This window comes from Sminthopsis crassicaudata, chromosome 4 (assembly GCF_048593235.1).
Source record: "Sminthopsis crassicaudata isolate SCR6 chromosome 4, ASM4859323v1, whole genome shotgun sequence".
Classification (NCBI taxonomy): Eukaryota; Metazoa; Chordata; class Mammalia; order Dasyuromorphia; family Dasyuridae; genus Sminthopsis; species Sminthopsis crassicaudata.
Genome location: NC_133620.1, coordinates 138,191,169 through 138,213,564, shown reverse-complemented (window position 1 = coordinate 138,213,564; position 22,396 = coordinate 138,191,169). Strand labels below are relative to the sequence as shown.

At 34.7% G+C, this 22,396-nt stretch overlaps 1 protein-coding gene across 1 annotated transcript in view; it reads right to left on the bottom strand.

Annotated features, from left to right (window-relative positions):
• Positions 1-949: 949 nt before the first annotated feature.
• CNKSR3 (CNKSR family member 3) overlaps positions 950-22,396 on the bottom strand; it is a 97,839-nt gene continuing 76,392 nt past the window's right edge. The window contains exons 6-13 of the mRNA XM_074309471.1: positions 20,577-20,696; positions 17,427-17,486; positions 10,610-10,678; positions 9,730-9,876; positions 7,130-7,254; positions 4,626-4,834; positions 4,038-4,127; positions 950-2,354 (exon numbers count right to left, since the gene is read on the bottom strand). Coding sequence (XP_074165572.1) covers positions 2,059-2,354; positions 4,038-4,127; positions 4,626-4,834; positions 7,130-7,254; positions 9,730-9,876; positions 10,610-10,678; positions 17,427-17,486; positions 20,577-20,696 — 1,116 coding nt within the window. The 3' untranslated portion in view covers positions 950-2,058. The remainder of the gene's footprint in view (positions 2,355-4,037; positions 4,128-4,625; positions 4,835-7,129; positions 7,255-9,729; positions 9,877-10,609; positions 10,679-17,426; positions 17,487-20,576; positions 20,697-22,396) is intronic.

The window sequence follows — 22,396 nt, the reverse complement described above, 5'->3', positions numbered from 1 at the left end:
TAAAAAAAGAAAACTGACACACACACACACCCCACTACCAAAAAGAGATCTTACAAGGAAAACACATAGAAACACTATAACTAAATTTCCAAAACCCCAGATCAAAGAGAAAATTTTGCAAATTTACATACACACACACACACACACACACACACATATAAATACACATACACACACACATATGAGAATGGCAGAGGATCAGTGTATGTATGAGACTCAAGGGGTCTCTTTTACCCAAGCTAAGTAAGTGATTGAGTGATAAATTTTCCTTGTTAAATATGCTATGAATAAATAATTATTTTTGTTATCTATTTGAATGATGTTCTAGTGTTTTATTTTGGTCCAATTCTGAATCTGAAATGGCCTGTGTCAAGTCTATCCCAACACACACACACACACACACACACAGAAAAGAATCTTAAGTACAAACCATTGTAGCACTACTTTTAGTTGTGAAAAGTCTAAAAATGTCTAAATGTCTCATAAATTTGGAAATGGTTCTTCCAAAAATTTTTGCAAATTTTTTTTTTTTTTACAAAGAATTGCTTTTTATTAGAGATTCATATGACTAACTGATAGAACTTCAGGCGGGATAATAATAAAATAAGAAACTGCACTGAAATAGGAAAACATGGAGAAAAAAACTTTGACAGTAATAGCTTCCATAAATAGGCAGTCCTGCCTAGAATTAACTCTCCTAAACTGTCTCTATTTTTCTGCAGGGTCTTTCCCCTTCTGAATCCATGTTTGTTTGGGTTTTTCCCCCCAATATTCCATGTTGGTTATCCCTCTCCACCCCATGCTCCACCTAGAATTCTCACATAAATGGACTATTGTGAGAAATCTTGGGCATCAGAAAAATCTGGCTTTATTAATAAAGTTCTGTTACCATAACTTTGGCTAATTTATACATGGCGCAATAATAGAAACACACCAAGTACACATTTGATAAGAGTAAGAAAAATATACAACTATATTTAAACACTTAAATTAACACAATAAGACTTTTTCCTTCTAATAAAATATCATACATTCATTTAAACACAATTTATATCCCAACACTTTTATGACTTTTTCCCAAAAAATACCAGATGCTACTTGAAAATTATTGACCATTAGAATTTCCAAGGTATCTCTGAATAGCAAGATTTTTGATAAAGGATTCTTTCATAGGATGTAGATACTTAACAGTTCAAAATGCAAACTGCTGAGTCACTCATAAGCCTAAAGACTGGTTGCTTTATTTTTCTGAAAGACGCTTTGGTTACCAGCAAATCAATCTTATAGCTTTTTTTCTCCCCTTAAAGACAGTACATGCTAACATGACCAAAAACTGCACAAATAACCACGGAAGGATGATGTATTTCTTGCATGTGTAGTAAACCATAACTAATGGGTGCTTGTATGCTCCAGAATTAAATGACCTACAATGAAATTTCCACCAAAAGGGGAATAACCAAGTGTAACAAATTCCCCAACATCATTCTCTGCTTTCAAAGAAAACAAAAAACATTTCTCAGACTTGAAGTTTCCAAGTCAAAGCTGCTATATTATGCAACTGTAGAACACACCTTTTCCCCATAAAGAACATGGTGTTTTCCCCACCAGCTTTTTCAAGCCATGGAGCTAAGCCCCACACCCAAAATATCTCCATGACTACAGGGTCTCCATCATTATAATCACAAAAATATAAGTACAAGTGGTGCTACACACCAACACAGTCCCCTTATCTGTTCCTGTATCAAAATATCCTGCTGACTTTCAGTTCAGAGTTGTCTCCAGCTGCTAACCAAAATCTTCTTGTTTGAAGGTAATATACTTCTGAATTTTGTTTTCTCCTTCTCTTCTGCCCACCACCATTACACCTACCAAATTCATTTCTGTCCAATTACTTCAAAGCTTGCTTTCAAAATAAAATAAAACTAAAACAAAATAAAATAAAATAAAATAAACAAGAAGTCACTACATAATACTGTAGGTCAAAATACGAAGAGGTCAGCTGAGGAACGAAGGCACTTAATAACAAGATAGTGATAGAGTCCAAGAGAAAGGCAAATCTCAGTGAGTCAACAATTTAAGCCTAGTGATCCAGCTGACCAGTAGTGATGGTTCCGTGGAAGAAGATTTTTTGGATGATGAAACAGAGTTCTTTTTGCTCCCTTCTTCCTGAAAGGGAATGGTAGCACTGTTGTGAAGATCTGAATTGATGTAGCACCTGCTGCCTCGTATGTAGTCTGCACCCCGGACTAGATGTCTGTCATTCACAGGTCGGGAAAAACGGTGCCGTGAGGAGCTTTCTTCAATGATTGGGGGTATCCTCTCATTACTGAAATACCTGCATAGGGCATCTTCACCTGTTTTAATATAGTTAGAATATTTCGGATCAATATTCAAACTAACAACTCAAAACACATCTTGAAATTCCTATATGTACTGACTGATCAATATAGCCTTCTAACATCTTATTATCTTCAATTATTTCATTATTTTTATTTTTTCAACATTTCAAATTTTATATTGTCAAGTAAAACTATAAGATCCTTGAGGTTTTATTTATTTATTTTTTACCAGAATCTAGCACCCTATAGGTACTCAATAATATCTATTGGTTTTATTTTGATTTTTCTAGCGTCATCAATTTGCAAAATGGTGAGAAAGAACATGAATGAGACCTAAGTTCCCTCTGTTATTTTCTTTGTTACATGTTATACTCCTAATATGTATATAAGCTGATCAGCAGCTAAGTAAGAGAAACATCTTTTACCAAGTTGGCAAGAAATACTTAAAATTGCTGATTAACTCCAGAAAATTTTAATGTGTCATATCAAGTGAAATATAGACTGTATCTCTAAAATGAAATTAAACTTAATAAGTTTATTAATAAATTATTTTTTAACATCTATACATGTACTTGGCCTTTCTTAGATTTGATATGGAAAAGATTTGGGGAGACAGAGAAGGAATAGCAAGACCTATACTTAGATACAGTAAATTGAAATTTTGCAAATATAATCTTCATACTTCAGATAATCTGATTTTATCTGTGTGACACTTCTGAGTTTTAGAAAGAAATGATAATTACAATTATTAAGAGTCAGGAATTTATTTGAATATCATATAGAAAGACTACAGATATACAAACAGAAAAGCACGTGTAACACAACAAAAGAAAAAGATAAATCAGGGGACATGGGAACAAAATTGGAGCACAGTGACATTACAGAGCATATTAACAAATTTCTACTACTTTTAAGAAATTTATTCAAATAACAGTAGAATACCAACTAACCACGTTTATTTGCCGCACACTGTGAGCCATGATCAGATAGGGACCTCAGAAGCCATGAGGTTCAATCCCCTCATTTATAGTTGAAGAAACTCAGGCCCTAGGACATTCAATGACTTCCTTTCTTACTAGATCACAAATCACATCTCACCTGAAGACTATATTTTCTCTCTCATTTTCATGAAAAGAACACTAACTCTGAGGCCCAACTTGAAAATAGACACACTCAAAATATGCTTTCCTCAAGAAATTTCCTTCTAGCTGTACTATGTACCCAAGCTAGCCCACAGTAAGAAGAAGGAAATCATCTGAAATAAGGGAGGAAGAAAAGGAGGGCTTTTATACTTCCATTTCTAATTCTTCCAAGTGATTTTAGACCTCACATCTGGATAAAGAGGCCAGGATTAAAGTGTTTACAATCCTTAAAAAAATTCTAATACCAGCCTAGAGTTAAAAAGGACAAATGGCACAAGTCAAATTCCACCCATGAGCCAACTACTTCTTGGTCCTACATCAGTTGGTGACACCAGGATATTTCCAAGCTTCCCAGAAAGCATGGAGGGTGCCAAAAATGTGAATAAAAAGCAAGTACTGGGTTTTTGACAAAACTGGGGAGTAGAACCAAAATTTCTTCACTCACTCTCAAATAATCTCTGATTCATGTTTAAAAATGAATACTCCTATCAGCCAGCCCTCTCAGTTTGGAACCACTGAGAACTTGGGAGTTGTCTGAAAATAAAATACAACTTGCCTTTTCTTCCATGTCCTCGGGGTCTGGCATAGGGGTCCACAATTCCCATCCAGCTCCCATCTGCAGGCATTGACAAGGGCCGGGGCTTCCCTATATAGGCAAGAGAAAAAAAGATGGCATGCTATGCACGTTTATGCTTAACAGAAATTTTCCGGAACACCAAGCAGTCATTCCACTCATAATGCCACAAGTATTCGAGCAGTAGCAATAACACTTGAAGAATATGGAAAGTATTCCAAAGCATTCTGTTTATAAGGCAAGCAATTAGACAAGGGGCATAAAGAATGACGGGCTCCATGTCTACAGAACATAGTGACCCAAAACTTTAAAAGGCATGTACCAAAAGTTAAAAGTGAAATCTGATCTCATCCAGCTGGGCTTTGATACCCATCAACAGTAATGACAGAACAACGTTTCACTTTAGAGAGATGAATACATGGTTTTATACTTAGATTTTCATTGAAGTTTACGTTTTCCTCAGATTACCCTCAGAGTGTGCCAAATTCAACCAGCATTTCCAAATAAGGAAAGGGGAGGGGAGAGGAATAAGTAAAAGACCAAACAAAAGAAAAAAATCCATAAACTCACCATAAGACTGTGTTTTCTCTCTCATTTTTGTGGGCAGAACATTAGCTTCCACTGAATAACCAGGCAATTGATCTGAATCAGCAATAGTAAATCTTCTCCTTCTACTCTCTTGGTCCAAGAAGGAATTGGGGGATTCTGAGCCCTTTGAGCCTGGTAATGGCTGTTTACATTTACTGGGACCTCCATAAACAAAACTCCCCTTCTCATCCCTGTAAATTTACATCCAACAATCATATTAATTCAAAAAGATTCCTTAATCTGTCATTAAAATGAAAAAAAAAATTCATCTTGTTCTATTTTCAAGAGAAAGTGCAGCATATAATTACTATTCATCTAGGGAATAAAGTCTTGAATTTAGAATCTTGAAGTTGTGGGTGTGAATCCTGACTCTGTCACTATTTGTGTGATTTTAGGTCACTCAGTCTCTTTGGTTTCAGTTTCCTTATCTAAAATGACTAATAACTTCTAAAAGCTTTCCCATGTCCCCTTTGGAAAGGGGAAAAAGACTCAACAGGTATTTGAGCTATGTTCACTGAAGTCTGTCGTCATATATTTAGGCTATTCATCCCATTTCCTAGGAGCATATAAGTTCTTTAAAAGCAGGAAGTACATCATGCTGCTCTTTTTATCACCAATGCCTAACATAGAGCCTGTACTGTAGAAGGCACTTAAAATAAATGATTTTGAAATGAATTGAAGAAAACAACCATTTCATACCAACAGTGGTTCTGAAAATAAACACAAATCCTCTAGCTCCTTTTAAAGAAATGTAAAATGAAGTACTTTTGGTATGATTCAAAATTATACAAATACATAGTTCTAAAGAGGTCACAGTGATAACCTAAAGAGTCTCTGCTCTGTCAGAAAAGGCATCACATCAGGTCAGAAGTTAAGAATGTAATCTCTTGAATCATTTCTGCCATGCCAAGAGAAAGTTTCCTGCCAAGATCCGAGGGGGAGAGAATACTCTTTGTGCATGATAGATTTGTGCACATGTATACACAAATAGACACATATATTAGTTAAAAAAATATATTTGCATACATACCAAGCAGAACAAAATAGTCTTTACCCTAATAAGACAAAGTGTTTGCCTATTTCCAGAAGTCAGTACAGCCACTGAGATAAAAGCTAAATCACCTAAACTGACTTATAAATATAAAGGTTGTATAGCTCTGTCTCTAGATTTAAATTAAATGATTTCTATTAATAAAGCCTATTAGATAAATGCAAAAAAAAAAAAAAGTACTAGGATAACTGATCTGCCTGCATCACTTAAGTTTTATTATGCATAAATACCTACTTGAGTATTTCTCTGTGCAGAAGAAATGCCTTTGACCTCTCTCCCCCCTCCTGTGAATTTATATCCCTCACCTCTTTTAAAGTATAACCAGGAATTCACTATTTGAGAAGTCTGTATGAACAATCCCAGCTAACTTTATTTCTTCCTGCTAGTCTATACTCTCTTCTGAAGTTGGCTGCCATGTTTTCCCGAAAAGTGCTTTCTTATGGTTTCTCCAACTAGTCTGCAAATTCCTTTTTCTTTGACTTCTTCCTCCATTTCAGCAGATGTAAGGATGACAAGCTCTTGAAAGCCTCCTAATTTCTAATAATGGAGCTAATTATGCGAAACAACCATAGCTAATATGAGATTTTAAATACGTGGCAGAGTGGACCTAATATTTTTATGTAGTATGGCCTTGTATTTCTGTGACATACAAAGACTGTTGGAAGTACTCTCGAACCCTTCTCTTTTCTACATATTTCTCTTCTCTAAATAGCTTGTAAGAACCTAGAAGGAAAGTTAGGAGGGGAATTGTTCTTTTTCTATGATTAGACAGGTAACATTACAGTAAGTTTATTTTCTCCTTGAATATCAGACTTTCAAAAAGTACATAATTTGTTTAGCCAAACAACAATGCCTTCTTAGAGTATACATTGTATTCTATTACTACCACATTCCTCTGTCCATTTAGGAATAATTATTTAAGAGTAATTTCATCATTAAAAATGAAGTGGATAGGGGGCAGCTAGGGGGCAGCTAGGTGGCGCAGTGGATAGAGCACCAGCCTTGAATTCAGGAGGACCCGAGTTCAAATCTGGTCTCAGACACTTAACACTTCCTACTGTGTGACCCTGGGCAAGTCACTTAACCCCAGCCTCAGGGGGGAAGAAAAAAATGAAGTGGACAAATAGATTGTGCCTAGTATTTATACCGTATCTCATATTCTGAAACCTCAAAATGCTTGGTCAAAACCTTGCTAATTACCAATTTAAAGTTTTCTACATTAACTAGGAAGGAGAAGGGAACATTAAGAAATTTATGAATAGGATAATTACCTTTCTTTCTCCAACTAAGAATTTTAATTATTTATGCTGATAATACTTTCAAAATTCAATTCTACCAAAATCCATGTTAATATAACACATCCAAAATGTTGCTGCCATTAAAAATTCACAGTAAAAAGGAGTTTCTTGTATCCAAAACATGACTATTTGCATACCGGGGAGAGTAGGGGACAGCTGGTGGTGGAGGGATATAAAGATCCAGAATGGCTGATTTGTCTTTCTTCAGTGAGGTGTCCATAGTACTTTCTGGGGACTGGGTGGTAGTAGGTGGAGGAGAAGTCTGAAATAAAAACATTTCAATGAGAATACTGTTCCTCTCCCTCAGCAAATCTGCTCTGTCCTGCCATTCCCTCACATTCTCAAAAAGTAGTGTCAGCTGGTATGCTTTTTCCTACAATAATCAACAACTTTCAAGTCTATATAGCTTTAGGGCATTTTTATAATTTTTACCACCTTTAAATGCCATTCTTTATCCAAAAGAGTCCCTCTTCAGTTCAACAAACATATTTCTAAAATTTTTAATTTCACATTGAAGAGGTCCTCAAGATAATCTAGACTCAAATATGAACAAGAACTTCATCTAAACACAACATATTTAGCAAACACTCATCATAGCCTTGACTAGAAAACTTCCAGAAAGGGAGAACTTACTCCCTCCCAAAGTAGTTTCATTCCAATTAAGGATGTCTCCAGTTGATTGCAAGTTATTGCTGACCTCATACCTAAATCTATTTCTTTTTCAATGATCACTCCATTGTTCCTCATTATAGCTTCTGGTGCCAATCAGCAAATATAGTTCTGAGGAAGGAAGGAAGGGAGGGAGGGAGGAAAGCAGGTCGGTGTTTTGATGAATATAGGGAGTTCAGGAACAGAATTTACTCAATACAAAATCAGCATCAGCACTAAGGCCAGCTCTCTACCCACTGTGGTATGTTGGCTCTCATAGGAAGCAAATGATAATTAAAGGTGATTAGGAGGTAATCAGGAAATTTATTGGACAAAGATTAAAAACAGCAATAACAAATTTCCAAGCTCCACAGTCAAGAAAGGAAGACATTCTTTAGAGCTAAATGTCCTGAAGGAAAAAACAAGTAGTCATTCCCATGTCCCCTTGAGACATTGCTTTAGTCCTACACTGAGTAATTAGACCCATCCAAAAGAGCACTGCACTTGAAGTCTGAAAGATCTAAATTCAAATGCTTCCTCAGACCCTTACTATCTGTGTGATCCCAGACAAGCTGCTTAGCCTCTCTCAGATTTAGTTTTCTCATCTATAAAATGGGGACAATAGGATTTGTTTACTCTCATATGCCTTCACCAGAGTATAAGAATTCCCAAAAGGGAAACAATTTTCTAAAATGTTAACTACGCTCTGTTCTTAAAACACCACATCTTGCTCTCAATTTCATAAATGTATGATCAAATACAAAATACTAATCAATCTTCATGTAAAAAGTTAGCTAATATTGCTGAAAATAAAAAACAAATTTCATAGTAACTTAGTTTTACCTGTTTCCCCATTTTCAGAGGAAAATAGGCATAAATTGAATTCTACTTTCCAATCATTTAAATACAAAATCTTAAAATTTATACTCAAATTTCCCCTTCCAACATTCAATTATCAAGGTTTAAACATACACATTTTGTGAGAATAAATCTATAGCTCTCCAAACATATAGGACAAATATTTTGGAGGGAATAAGTAATTAATAAATGAAGGCATTGATATGTCAGATTTAATGCTCTTCATAAAATTGATTGCCTTCCTTTGAATGTCTTCTCAGCTGATCAATAAGGAAACTTACCTATAAAGAGATAGTTCTTAAACTATAAGAAGTGAAAATCCAAATGAGGTCTGACCAGGGAAGTACAGAAGTATACCACCTCCCCTTTCTTGCAAGCTACTGCATTAGCTTTTTTTTGCTGACATGTCATACTGCTGACTCAAATGCTGTCTAACCATGCTCCCTCCCCTTTTTGTATTTGTGAAGCTCATTTTTGGCCACCAAGTATCGGACTTTACATTTAGCCCTATTGAATTTTACCTTCTTTAAAGCAAATTCAAAGCTTTAGTCTCCCAAGGTCTTTTTGGATCCCATAATCCAGTGAATCCAGATATTACTCTAAATGTTGTGTCATTTGCAAATCTGATGATACTATTTATTCTTTTATTCAATTTGTTGATTAAAAATAGGAAAATTGCACGGAGCTAACTACAGATTATTACTCCATTGGAAACTTCCTGTTGCACTGGACCATTTACAACTACTTTGTGTCTAGCCATCCAATCATTTCTGTACCCTTCAAAATTGTACAACCTTTTATTTTAGTGCTATTTATTACTATGTTTAGAAAATGTTCATTAAAGATTCAACTCCAAGAGTTCTGAAGCTAGTTTCCAGGCAAGTCTGGACATTTGTATAATTTTAAAATTTGTCTCTTTTTGGGGAAGAGGGCGGGAAGGAGGGAGGGCAAGGAATAACAGAATTACATTGGAAATCAAGGACCTAGTTTCTAAATATATCTCAAAAGAATGTTTTTCAAAAATTAAACAGAATAAACCTGACATTCACAATTCACAAGTTTAACATAGAAAAATCATTAAGAAAACTAATAACTAAAAATAAAAGAAAATAAATAATTGGCAAAACCAGGAAGGGGGATGGGAATAGAGAAAAGGCATCTTGGAATCTCCAAGAAAAATAATTCATTGCCAGTTTAGCTTGTTTACAAGCTTCAGATTAGTTTTTGGTACCTGAACAAGAGGTGGCTTCCATCTTAGGTTTTTCAATGGAGCAGGAGTAAAGTTGAAAGAACCTGTGGGGCGTTTCTTGAGGAGGAGCACAACTCCTGTAGGATTCTCTCGCAACTTCCGCACAAGGTTTTTTAATTGCCATCCCACCTTGAAAAAGGAAGGGGGGGGGGCACCAGGGAGAGGAGAGAGAAAAAGGTATTACCATAGGTAATCAAAATTCAGAACCATTATTTGAAGGAGACATCTGTGTGTGTGTATATATATATATGTATATATATATATATATATATATATATATATATATACACACACACACGTATATAGATATATAAAGTCTAAAAAATGCCTAATTATGAGATATTGAAGGGACAATAAGAAATAAACCTGAAAATTCTTAATGACAATCCAAGTACACACAACACACACACACACACACACGTATTTTAAAGACTATGGAACAATTTATATATTAAAGGGCTAGCAAGTTGAACCAACAACATTAGTGGGAGCTTTAAGAAAAGTAAAAATGCCTCAGCTACAACTCTTAATTTCTCAAAATCTACTGCCTTGGGGTTTCAAAGCACAGAGGTAAGTGAAACAATTAAAAGTCCTAATATTATCCCAGAAAAAGTCTTTGAAACAATCAATTTTCTTTCTCTAGAAGTTGGAAAGTCACAATTATAAAAGGCTACAAGAATATGCCCAAAGTTGCTAGAACATGTGTTTTTAATATCACCTCTGTCTGACAAATCATTCCTTTAAGGAGAGGTCAACAAGGAAGGCAACAACCAGGAAATTGTCTCACATCCAATTAAGATTCTAGGGAGACATCCCAAGATGCTCAAAACAAAACATCATTAAGAGAGTTGCTAAGACTTACCACAGTCTGCTTATTAACTTGAATCACTTCATCACCCGCATGAATCCTCTGAGATTTATCAGCAGGAGACTAGATAAGAATAAACAAAACCATTTATCTAGTTATATTGAGAATATCTATATTTATGAATTTTACTTAATTATGCACATTGTTACCTATGTGTAAAGTCTGATTAAAAAAACAAAAATAGTAGCTATACCTCTTACAGGCTGGATTTAAGAAGAAATAGCTAGAGCTAACTAGGTAGATATCTATTGATAGATATTTATCTGTGTATATATAAAAATATAAAAATTAATTTATGTATAGATAAATTCACACAGACAGATCCACAAACACAGTAATATCCCAGGACCTCACTGTTTTGGGATGGTCTGGGATCTATGATTTCATTGGTATAGAGTATTACCAGTATAAATTTATACTTTTAATGAGTGAGAGATTAAGTGACTTGCTTGATGTCATATAGTAAGTATATGGCAAAGGTATAGACAAAATAATACCCAGATTTTCCTGATTCTGAAGCTATTTCTCTCTCCACTACTCAAATGGATTTATCGAACAATCCTTTAAAAGAAAAAAACTTTATTCCCAACTTCCTATAAATCTTACTTGGCCTTGCTTAAAGATAATACTCTATAAGTCTGGTTGATTAAAAAACATATTCATTTTAACAGTATTTGTCAAGCTGTTACAATAGGAAACAATGCCCTATGAAGATTGGAATGTTTACCCTAGTGAAAAAGAAGGAGGTCAGAGAGTAGGGCATTTGACAGGACAATTATATGGAAAATCCTTGTTCAGATGAATTTCAGAGGCCAAACTAGTTCAAATAATAGAAGTTACAGGTTAAACACCTGGATTTTTTCAGTTGTTTTGGTCATTAGTGATTCTTAGTGATCTCATTTGGGGTTTTCTTGGCAAAGATATTAAAATGGTTTTTGTTGTCTCCTTTACCAGTTCATTTTACAGATGAGAAAACTAAGGCAAACAGGGATTTATTTGGTATATTCTTAGATGAATATGTGCTTCTCCCTTAAAATGCAAGCTTCTTGAGAGCAGGGACTGTTTTGTGTGTGTGTTTTTTTCCCCCTTTATTTCCACTGACTAGCACATAAGTGCTTAATAAATGGTTAACATGAATTAAATCCTAGACACATACTTCTCTTTCACCCAACAGGTGTGGCACTCAACAAAAGCAAATGATATTAAACAATAGAGATGTTCACTAATGTATTTAGGTCCAATGTTAAGGTATTCACATTTGTGACAGCTATTTTTGAAAACATTCACCTTGATACCATAACAACCAGCCATGGCTCACCTGAAAGACTAGTAATACATGCAGGTCTCAGCCACGCCAGCCAACAACAAACCTCCTACAAAGCAATAGGTTATAAGTCCTTTTTGGAAAGCCTCTTTTCTCTAGTTTTGTCTACTTTTCTTTTAGCCAACCTTTATTCTCCTATATTTTTGCCATTCTTGTATCTATATTTTCAAACATGATTAGCCAAGTCAGGAACATTTCAAATAAATCCACAATCTCCCTATTTGTTATTTGTTTAAACATATGAAGGAAAATTCATAGAGTCATAGCTTTGAAAGTGGAAAAAAATCTAAAAGATTGGAATTTACCTTCTCAATTTATAAATAAGGAGACTGAGTATGACTTGTATGACTTGAGTATGACTATGTATGACTTGTTCAGAATCATATAATCAATTAAGGCAGAATTTGAACTCAGGACTTCCTGACTCTATCCATTATGCCATGTTCACTAATCTTATGATTCTGAAATCAGTTTCAGGTGAATGGGGTTTTTCCATCTGAAAATTCATTCAGACTCAAAGGGAGCTTTATTTAGTCTCACATTTCAATCTTTAAACCACACAAATACACACACAATAAAAAGGTGATTGTGGGCCTCTCAGTAGTAAGGTTATAATGTTCCACATGTTTATCAAAGATTGAAATTGCTGCCAAGTAGACTAGATAGAGATCTGGGTCTAAACAGGTCTGCTCAAGTAATCCAATACAATCAGTTACTGAACAGATAGACGAAAAATTCCAACTCTGAAAAACAGAAGGCAGGATTCCTTTTCTTCTTGACTGACCAAAACTGACTGAGAGTCTATGGGATTCTCACTCTACTACTAGGTACTATGGAGGAATAATAGGAACAACAGAGCCAGATTATCCAGAATGTATGCAATTTATAGGGAATGGGTTCAAGGCCCTTCTTAACACCTTTATACAAAGTACAGGAATCACTTTGATGATGATGGGAGATGGGATTTGCTCTGCAATGGCCAAAACTAACCCAGATGAAAACAATATGGCAAGATCTGACATAAAGAATAATGAATTTTAGGTTGGTAATTAGTAAAGGAAAAAGGAAGATTAATGAAAGATACCTATTTTTATATAACTTCTTCTACAAGTTGTGTGCATAATATTCTAGGTAAGAAGTATCTTAAACTGCATTGCTATTTTCTTGTTAAAAAGAGACTTGTTCAAATCAAATCTTAGAGATACATGGTTTTATGGAATATAATCTCACATCACAAAACAAAGCTCAAAGATTAATATGAGCTGAAACAAAATAAGATAATGAGAACCTAGAGAAAAACAAACACAAGAATTATGACGAAGTTAAAAACAACATCAAAGAATTATTTTTTGCTATCTTCCCATTTAGCCAGATTGGCAACATTAATCCCATCCTCCATTCCTTACTCTACTTCTTCCAATATAGCCAACTACCTGCCTAATATTATTGATTCTGCTTCCAAATATTTTGGCCATCATTCCCTCTTCTCAAACCAGATGGCCACTATCCTATTTCAAAAGCCCTTATCTATTTGTGTTATTGCAACAGCCCCCTAATTGGACTCTCTGCTCCAAATCTCTCATATTTCCATTCCATCTCATATGTAGCTGCCAAAGTAATATTCCTAAATCACAAGTGTGATCATGTCATTATTTCCCTGCCCAATAAAGTTTTGTATGTCCTTATTACATCTAGGATCAAATGCAAATACCTGTTTTTCATTTTAAATTCTTCACAACCTTGCTTCAACCTTCATTTTCCACTTATCATAGGATCCCAAAATTCTAAATGCAATTTTAAGTTAAAGCACTAAGACTTTTGGCCTATCCTGTACATTCTCTTCTTTCACTTCATTTATAAAACTCTATTAGCCATCTTCCTGTTCCCCATACAAAACACTCTCTCTCTTCTCCATGCTTTGCACGTATTATTCCCATGCCTAGAATGTACTCATTCTTCTTACTTCTTCCTTACCCTCTGCAGGCACCTAACAATGGATAGAGAAATAGACCTGGAGTCGGAAAAATCTGAATTCAAATCTGTGATCCTGGACAAGTCATTTTAATTCTACCTTAGTTTTCTCAGTTGTAAAATAGAAATGATAACAGGATAATAATTACAGGATTCGTTGTGTGGAGAAAATGAGATAATATTCATAAATAACAATCATTAAATATTCATATATTTGTTTTTCCTAAAGCACTTAGCACAATGCCTGGTATGATGTAAAAGCTTATTTTTTTCCTCTTCCCATCCGCTTTGTTTCCTCCAAAGTTCACTTCAAGTTTTCCTTTCTACATGAAGCTTTTCCAGCTTGGTACAGTTGATGGTACTTCACTTCTAAATAATCTGTATTTTTTCAATTTTTTTACAAAATAAATTTGATAAACATCAGTGTGAACACTTCTAAATACAAAAAGATTAGAGGACTGTACGTGAAACAGTGAATCTATTATGTAAATTTTAATTTTTAAATTATATACTAAGTTTAACATAATAGTATCAGTACTATGTTTGAATGTTTTCCTTTTAGAATGTCTTTCTGTCTTTTCTTCAATATATTTAAGGAATTTAATTGATTTTTTAAAAATTTTCTTTTTTTGCTATTCACTAATTTATTCCCTTGGTATATACTACTATGTGTACATTTTGTCATCCTTCAATCTCACATAAATTCCTTGAGTACAGGAACTTTTTCATTTTTCAATTTTCTATTTCCAGAGCTTAGCATAATGCCTAGAGCAAAGTAGGTCCTTAAAGGAAAGAAATAGAATAATGAAATGACTACATAGAATTAATGGTTTTCTTTCTTCCATGTTTTTCTTGGCTTCCATTACCACTGACTTCCACAACACTCTACTTCCATCAGCTGATACTCCCCTTAATCCTTTGGCTAGCAAATTTATTTCCAGTTATAAGACCTGGCTACTTCTTGACAGGGCATGGCCATGTGCAAATTACTTGAGATTTCCTCATCTGAAAAATGGAGATAATACCCAAAGTTCCTATCTCAGAGTCATAGAGGTTCAAATAAAATAACATCTATAAAACCTTCGCAAACTTTAAATCACAAATGTCAACATTATTATTTAGTCACCCTCTGCTCAGTCAAAAAGTTCTTTTCCCCTGCTTCTTCGCTCTGAATTTTGCTCCCTAGATTCTTCTATCTCCCCCTTCCACTGTGTCATCTGTAATACACTTTCTCTTCTTAAACATCTCTTCCATTCACACTCCTGTGTAATTTTTCTCTCCTTTGGTTCTACTCTCTTCCTCCTATCCAATTGACCACTCCTCTCTGTCTCTGATCTATACTGACTCCTGTGAGTGGCATCCCATCGGTACCACAAGGTTCTCTATCCAAATGATTTCAATAGTTCTAGTGAGTCTGATTGTCATCTCTATGCAAATGGCCCTAATCTGGGTATCAAGCTCTAATATCTCTCCCACAGTCTGATCCTGAATCATTGAGTGATTGTAGGACAATCTCCAGACATCTGGGGGTCCTATAAATCTTTCAAATGCAGCATAGCAAAACAGAACTCCTCTTCTTCCCCTCCCACTCCAAATCTAGCCATTCTCCAAATTTCCCTATTTATTTATTCACTCATCTAAAGTTGAGGGTCAACATCCTTCCAGTCACTCAGATTTCTAACTAGAATCATCATAGACTCCTCCCTTGCCTCTCCCAAATCTAATCAGTTGTGATGTTGCGATGACTATTTATTTCCACAATATCTCTCACTTTTTTTTCCTCCCCTTTCACAGGCTAATTTAAACTTTCAGCACTAGTTGATAAATAATACTAATTCTATCAGCCTTCTACACCTTTTCCCCATCTTCCATTTCTTCCTTTCTTATCCATTGATACCAGCTACCATATTTATCCTAAATGATCTTAATTTTATCCTAAAAGCACAAGTATGAACATGCCAGTCACCCATCACTGAGCAAATGGGTTTTCTAGTTTCTTGAGCAAAAATATCAACCTAGTCTGGTATATTTTAGCCTCTCTATAATTTGGCTCCAAACAACTTTCCCAACTTTATTTCACACAAAACCCATTCACATACTTCTCCATTCATGCCAAACAGGACTCCTCTGCCTCTACAAGTAAACTCTCCCATATTTAGAATACTGGGAAACACCTCCCACTCTATCATTAGATATCTCCTTCCCTCTTATTTATCTTTCTTCAAAGCTCCAAGTTCAGTTGCTTTTTCCTTTGAGGGGAAAGAGAGGCAACTGGGAGAGAGAGGATGAAGTCTTTCCATATTCCCTAAGATAGTCTTCAAATATTCCTAGGATACTCTTTCCAACTTTCCCTTTGCTCCATTCACTCAAATTCTTGTGCTAGACCTATCACTTTACTCAGTAAAATGAAAGATTTGTGAAGGCAAGGGTTGTTTTGTCTTTACATCTCCAGTATATGGCACGGTGCTTGGTGTATATATAGCACTAACTTAAATGAATATATGATTAATTTAACTAATGAACATCAGTCCAGTAGGAGGTCCAACATAGCAATCTACAATTATGTTGACAAGCTTTTAATTAAAAATGTCTGCAAAACAAATGTGTTCACCAATTTCTGTTCATGAAGAAATCACTACCCACAGAAGTAAATGTGCTATTTGGCATGGGAATTTTAAAAAATGGATAGAGTACAAAAGAGTGGAAAGCAAATATAGATTACACAGAAGATGAAAAAGCTGAGCTCTATTAGCAGAAACTAACAATAAAAGTGTCCATTCCCATCTATACCCAGAGAGAGGACTGGGAACTGAGTATGGTTCACAATACAGCATTTTCACTTTTTTTGTTGTTGTTTGCTTGCATTTTACTTTCTTTCTCATTTTTTTTTTCTGGTCTGATCTGATTTTTCTTGTACAGCAAGATAATTGTGTAAATATGTATGCATATATTGGATTTAACATACATTTCTATTATGTTTAACATATATTGGACTACCTGCCATGGTAGAATTAGTTTTATTTATCAACTAGTGCTGAAAGTTTAAATTAGCCTGTGAAAGGGGAGGAGAAAAATGAAGAGAGATATAGTTGAAATAGTCATCATGAAACATCACAACTGATTAGATTTGGGAGAGGCAAGGGAGGAGTCTATGATGATTCTAGTTAGGAATCTGAGTGACTGGAAGGATGGGGGGGAATTGGAACACAAGGTTTTATAAAGGTTAATGTTGAAGAATTATCCATGTATATGTTTTGAAAAATAAAAAGCTTTAACATAAATAAATAATTAAAGCAACAGGACAATCTTCTGATAGAAAAGGGATGGACACAAGATCAAGGATAACATTTACTCAGTAAAAATTTGTTTTTGCTTGATTATGCATATTTGTTAAAGTGGGAGAGGATAGGAGAAAGAATGCTCAATTTACAAAAAAATAACAATCAAAATAAACATGGTAGACTTTTCATATTTTCTTTTAAAAATACTTCTGGAATTTAATTAACATGGACTTACATTTTCTGTTGTTCCCGTAATCACATGCAGTCCATCATATGTTGATTTGATGTACATGCCCTAGGGTAATCCATAAACAAATGTATTAACCAACAGAGTTCTGTTAAAACAACATCTATATTTAGGACAAGTAAAACAAACGTGAAAGCCTCTGGCTTCAGCCAAAGAAACCTGAAGAAGAACAGAAACCTCAAACATATGGAAAGACTAAGGAAACAACCAGAAAGCAATCTTCTCTTTGATTTACCACTTATGCACTAGAAATCCAGGATTGTCACATCCCTGGAGACTCATCAGATGAATACTCAGAGCCAGCTCTGATAATACAAATATCCAACTAACAATCTCTGTTCTTCCCTACTTCTTTGCTTAGAGACAAAACAACTGTTATTTCTTTCATCCCTTGATATTTAGGTTCTAAACACTATTTTTAAAGCAAACAAATTTTAAGCTCAGCTGAGCTTATTTTTTTAAAGGATATTAAATTTGGCTTCAGTACTAATGTAGGCTACTTTTTTTCAAAAAAGATATTATTAGTGCACACCAGAATGTTACAGCAAGGCTGGAGGTAAGTTTCAGAAACCTTTCAGTGGGGGGGAAGCTGCAATATGAAATCCCCCAAAACAGCTAATCCCACTGGCACCTCACAGACTATGGGGCAAATATAAAAAAAAAACCTCTCTCCAAGTTTCCCATGCACCAAGTGGGTCAAAGTGTCCAGAGTAAGATAAGTGAGAAATTCAATATTATTGAAGAAATATCCTCCAATCTGACACATAGCATACTTTAACTGAACTCCTTATACTTTATGAGGAGAAAACATACTTATCTAGAGGGCAAGTTCTCTATTTGGAAGATGAGATTTCTTATAGTTTCTTTGATTATTATGATTTTTTTTCTAAACAAATATGAAAAGCTTTGGGAGCTTAAAATTTGTATTCTCCTAAAAGTGTAATAACTGGGAGTGAAAGGCTATATATTAAATTTAAAAATTTCCAGTAGACAAGAAGATTTTGTCCATCACTTCTGTAATTACTATAAAGTGCTTTTTTTTGAGGTAGTGTAGCACAGTGGATAGAGATCTGGCCCACAGAGATTGGAGCAGTTTGGGGGCACAATGGATAGAGTACTGAGCCTGCAGTCAAGAAGACTCATCTTCCGGAGTTTAAATCTGACCTCAGACACTTAGTTGTGTGACCCTGGGGAAGGCACTTAACTTATTTGTCTCAGTATTCTTATCTATAAAACAAACTGGAGAAGGAAAAGGCAAAAATCACTCAGTATCTTTGACAAGAAAACTCCAAATGAGGTCACAAAGCATTAGACAGAACCAATGATTGAACAACAAATCTGCGCCAGCATGGAAAATGTCTTGCTATGGGAAGATCCCTTCAATGATGAAATCACTAGTCTAGACCAAAAACAAAAACAAATCCCACATGTATCAGTGACAGCTTAACTTCACAAGGAAATATGGAACAAGGGCTTCGGAATAAAACCACTTCTAAGGACCTCAGGAATTAATCTAGATCTAATCAATGCAGAATTAGAGGTATCTGATAAGGAGCCAAAAGATATCTAGCTTATTCATTTCTCTTGCCTGCGGTTAATTAAAAACAAATGATCTTTTTCACTACTAAGATATATAATCAAAGCTACCTCCTTTCTCTTCACTCCAAGTTTAGGTAAATTCAAGTTGTACTATTTCTTTTGTACTCAATAAGTAGGTCAGTACCTAAATCATTTCATGCATGATAATCTCATCTTTCTATCTGCATGGAAAGCTTAAGGAAAAAATTTTTAGAGGCTTTCTTTTTCATTTTTTAGAGCACAAGGCTGTTAGCATGTAGCACTGAATATTATGGAAATCACCATCCTGAAGCAAAATACAATAGGATATACACCTCTCTCTCTGAAAAGCATCATTCAGCTCATTCTTTGAGGTTTACCCGATCCTTTGGAAAGTTTAGATAATGCACTAACCCAACTAGAAAAAAAAGGTTTTGTAAGCATGCAGCACTATATTCTTCTATCCTTTCTTTGAAAACATATTTAATTACAGAGAAAAGTTCCGATTCCTGCTCAGTCCCTACTCTACCCTTCCTCAATATGCCCTATGATGAATCATCTTCAGACAATTTCAATTATCTTATCATTCACCTGCTAAAGAATCTACAAGAATTCTCTAGATTACATATCACACCAAATATTAAATGCCTCAGAAGGTCTTTAACTGTCTCCTTCCCCACTATTTTTCTAAAAATCTCATGTTTTTCTATACAGATCACTTTTTCCTGCACACAAGGAAGCACAAATTTAGACTTTGGATTCTTTTGTGGGATTTTTGAATATTTATTTTTCTTCCTGTATGACAACTTCCAATACTCTGATAATAGGTCTCTCACTGACTTCAAAATCTGATTTCAAAAATGCCTCCCTCCAGAAAGTTTCCCTGATTAAATTCACTGGATTCTTGCTTGTTGACTGACTGACCAACCACCTTTTGCTCTGATTCACTACAACCCTAATGTTCTTAATGAATGAGGCATTCATTTCTACTTGCTCTGAAAGCACTTAGTTATTGTCGTGTTTCCTTTAAAAATTAAGGCTCATTATCCACTATCTCTCCTTATGTTTTGTCAAATGCATCCTCCAACATTTAACTAAATATAAACCCTGTCCTCTAGCAGGGATCTGGCAGATTTTATTGATGTACCTCCATAGTCACACACAGCATCTGAAGTAATACACGGAACCTTTCTCAAGCTTTTGTTCCAAGCAAAAACTTCTATTTTTTTTTTCCTGCCCAAAGTGTTCACCTTTTCTTTACATAAAGTGTTCCCATCACTATCCACATGTCAAGTGATGAATATTCTATAAACATCACCCAACACAATTGACCCAAAAAAAAGCACTTCTCTCCTTGGTGTAACAATTTCACTCAAATCTTTTTTTTTTTTCATTTTACATTTAAAGATACAAAATAAATCTCAATATAGCTCAAATTCACAAACATATATGCAAAAAAGGAATGGGAATTAATATAGGTTCATTTTGAAAATTATGGTTAAGCTGAGCAATCATTAACATAATTTTAATCTGCCAAACAAGAAGATATTTTACTTAGAGAACTAATACTGGAAAACTTACCAGGCCTTCTCCAGGTTTAACATTGGGTAAATGAACTTCCTCCAGACATGCACACTGGCTCATGACTGGATCGGTAGTTGATCTGATGGTCTTATCACAAATACTATTTAGGACCTTGGACTAAAATTATATGGGAAAAAAATAAATCAAAAATGGTTAAATTAACAAATTAATTTCTAAAGACTACTTGCAAGTAAACACATGATCCAATGATAATCTTCAGTTCTTGATGACATTCTTTAAGCAATAATGCTTGGCAAATGTTTTACTGTGCTTTACTCCCTAAAAAAGATTGCTCTGTGATATCTCCCAGTTTTCACGTTAAGTCTCCATTAATTATTAATTAAAAAGCATGGATGTATGCTAAGATCCTTGACTTTCATTGAGGAAAGACTGAATAAATCATCAATAAAAGTTCTTCTGGATATAGATTTTAAAATAGTAGCCATTGGGAATAACCCATACTTAGTAAAGTTTTGGAGAACTTTGTTAATGTACCCCTCCCCATCTCACCCTCATCAGATGTTTATAATTTCTACTTTAATAACATAAATAAATATTACCACCAAATCGATTCCTCATAAAATCAGTGTTTTTTTTTTTAATTAATTAAATAAGCTTCAGCGCTATTATTATTTTTAAACATTCATGTGGAAAAGTTCCAATTTTAAAACTCTCTCCAATGATGCAACTATAGCTTCCATAATTTGTCTGAGAGCACAGAACAGATTAAGTGGCTTGCACATAGTCACACAGCCCATAATAATTAAAGGCAGGACTCAATTGCAGGTCCTCTTCCCTCCAAGACCAGCCCTCTGGCCATAGCATTAAGCTGCCTCTCATGACAAGTTAACATAACACTCACATAACTAAACAACACACTTTGTAGAATTTAAAGGACTGATGAATGAATTCCAAAGATTATTTTTTTCTTTTAAGAAGGGGAAGAGGAAGCACTCCAAGAGGTAACACTGTAAAAATTCTTCCTATTTGTTTAGCCTCCCTATTTATGGAAAATATATTTATAGCAATTGCCCTGCTAAATTCCTCATCAGCAGAAGGAAGGCCTTATCAAAAAGCCTTGCCTGGTTTATGTCAAAAGGAGGAAGTGATGATGAATAGTTACTACATGCTCAAAGATTTCTGTCAACATATTTCCCCAAAAATCTTAAACTAAAAGAGTACATTAGATCAAGATCATTAAACCAAGATTTCATTGACATCAAAAGAACTACTCAGAATAATAACATCTGGGTAAGATAGTCATAAAAATAGTGAAAGCGCTACATATCACTGTTCAGAATCTCAGACCACACATATTGACTGAAGGTTTTGAGGGAGGTTTTTGGTCCAGTTGTTCTTTGCTTTTCTTAAGCTCCATTAAGCTTCTCTTTAATCATAAGAGAATTCCCAATTCCCTTACTTGAATTAAAGTGATCCTTACCTATCAAATGAAGGGAAGAAAATAAACATATATAGTGTATTACTATGTTCCAAGTACTAAGCAAAGTGACTGTCTATAAATATTGTCTCATTTGATCTTCATAAAAATTTCGTGAATTAATGTTTTTATGATCCCTATTTCATAGTTTGAGGAAACTAAAGCAAAAAGGTTAAGTGAATAGAATCGCACATCTTGTAAATATGTGAGGTCAAATTCAGACTTAAGTTTTCTTGATTCCCTGTCTGGTACTCTATCCACCATCTCCCCAGCTACCTCTGTTAGTCAGTCATTGTTCTGTTGAGATATTTATAAGGAGCTTAGCCAACTGCATCCTCCAACATTTAACTAAATATAAACCCTGTCCTCTAGCAGGGAT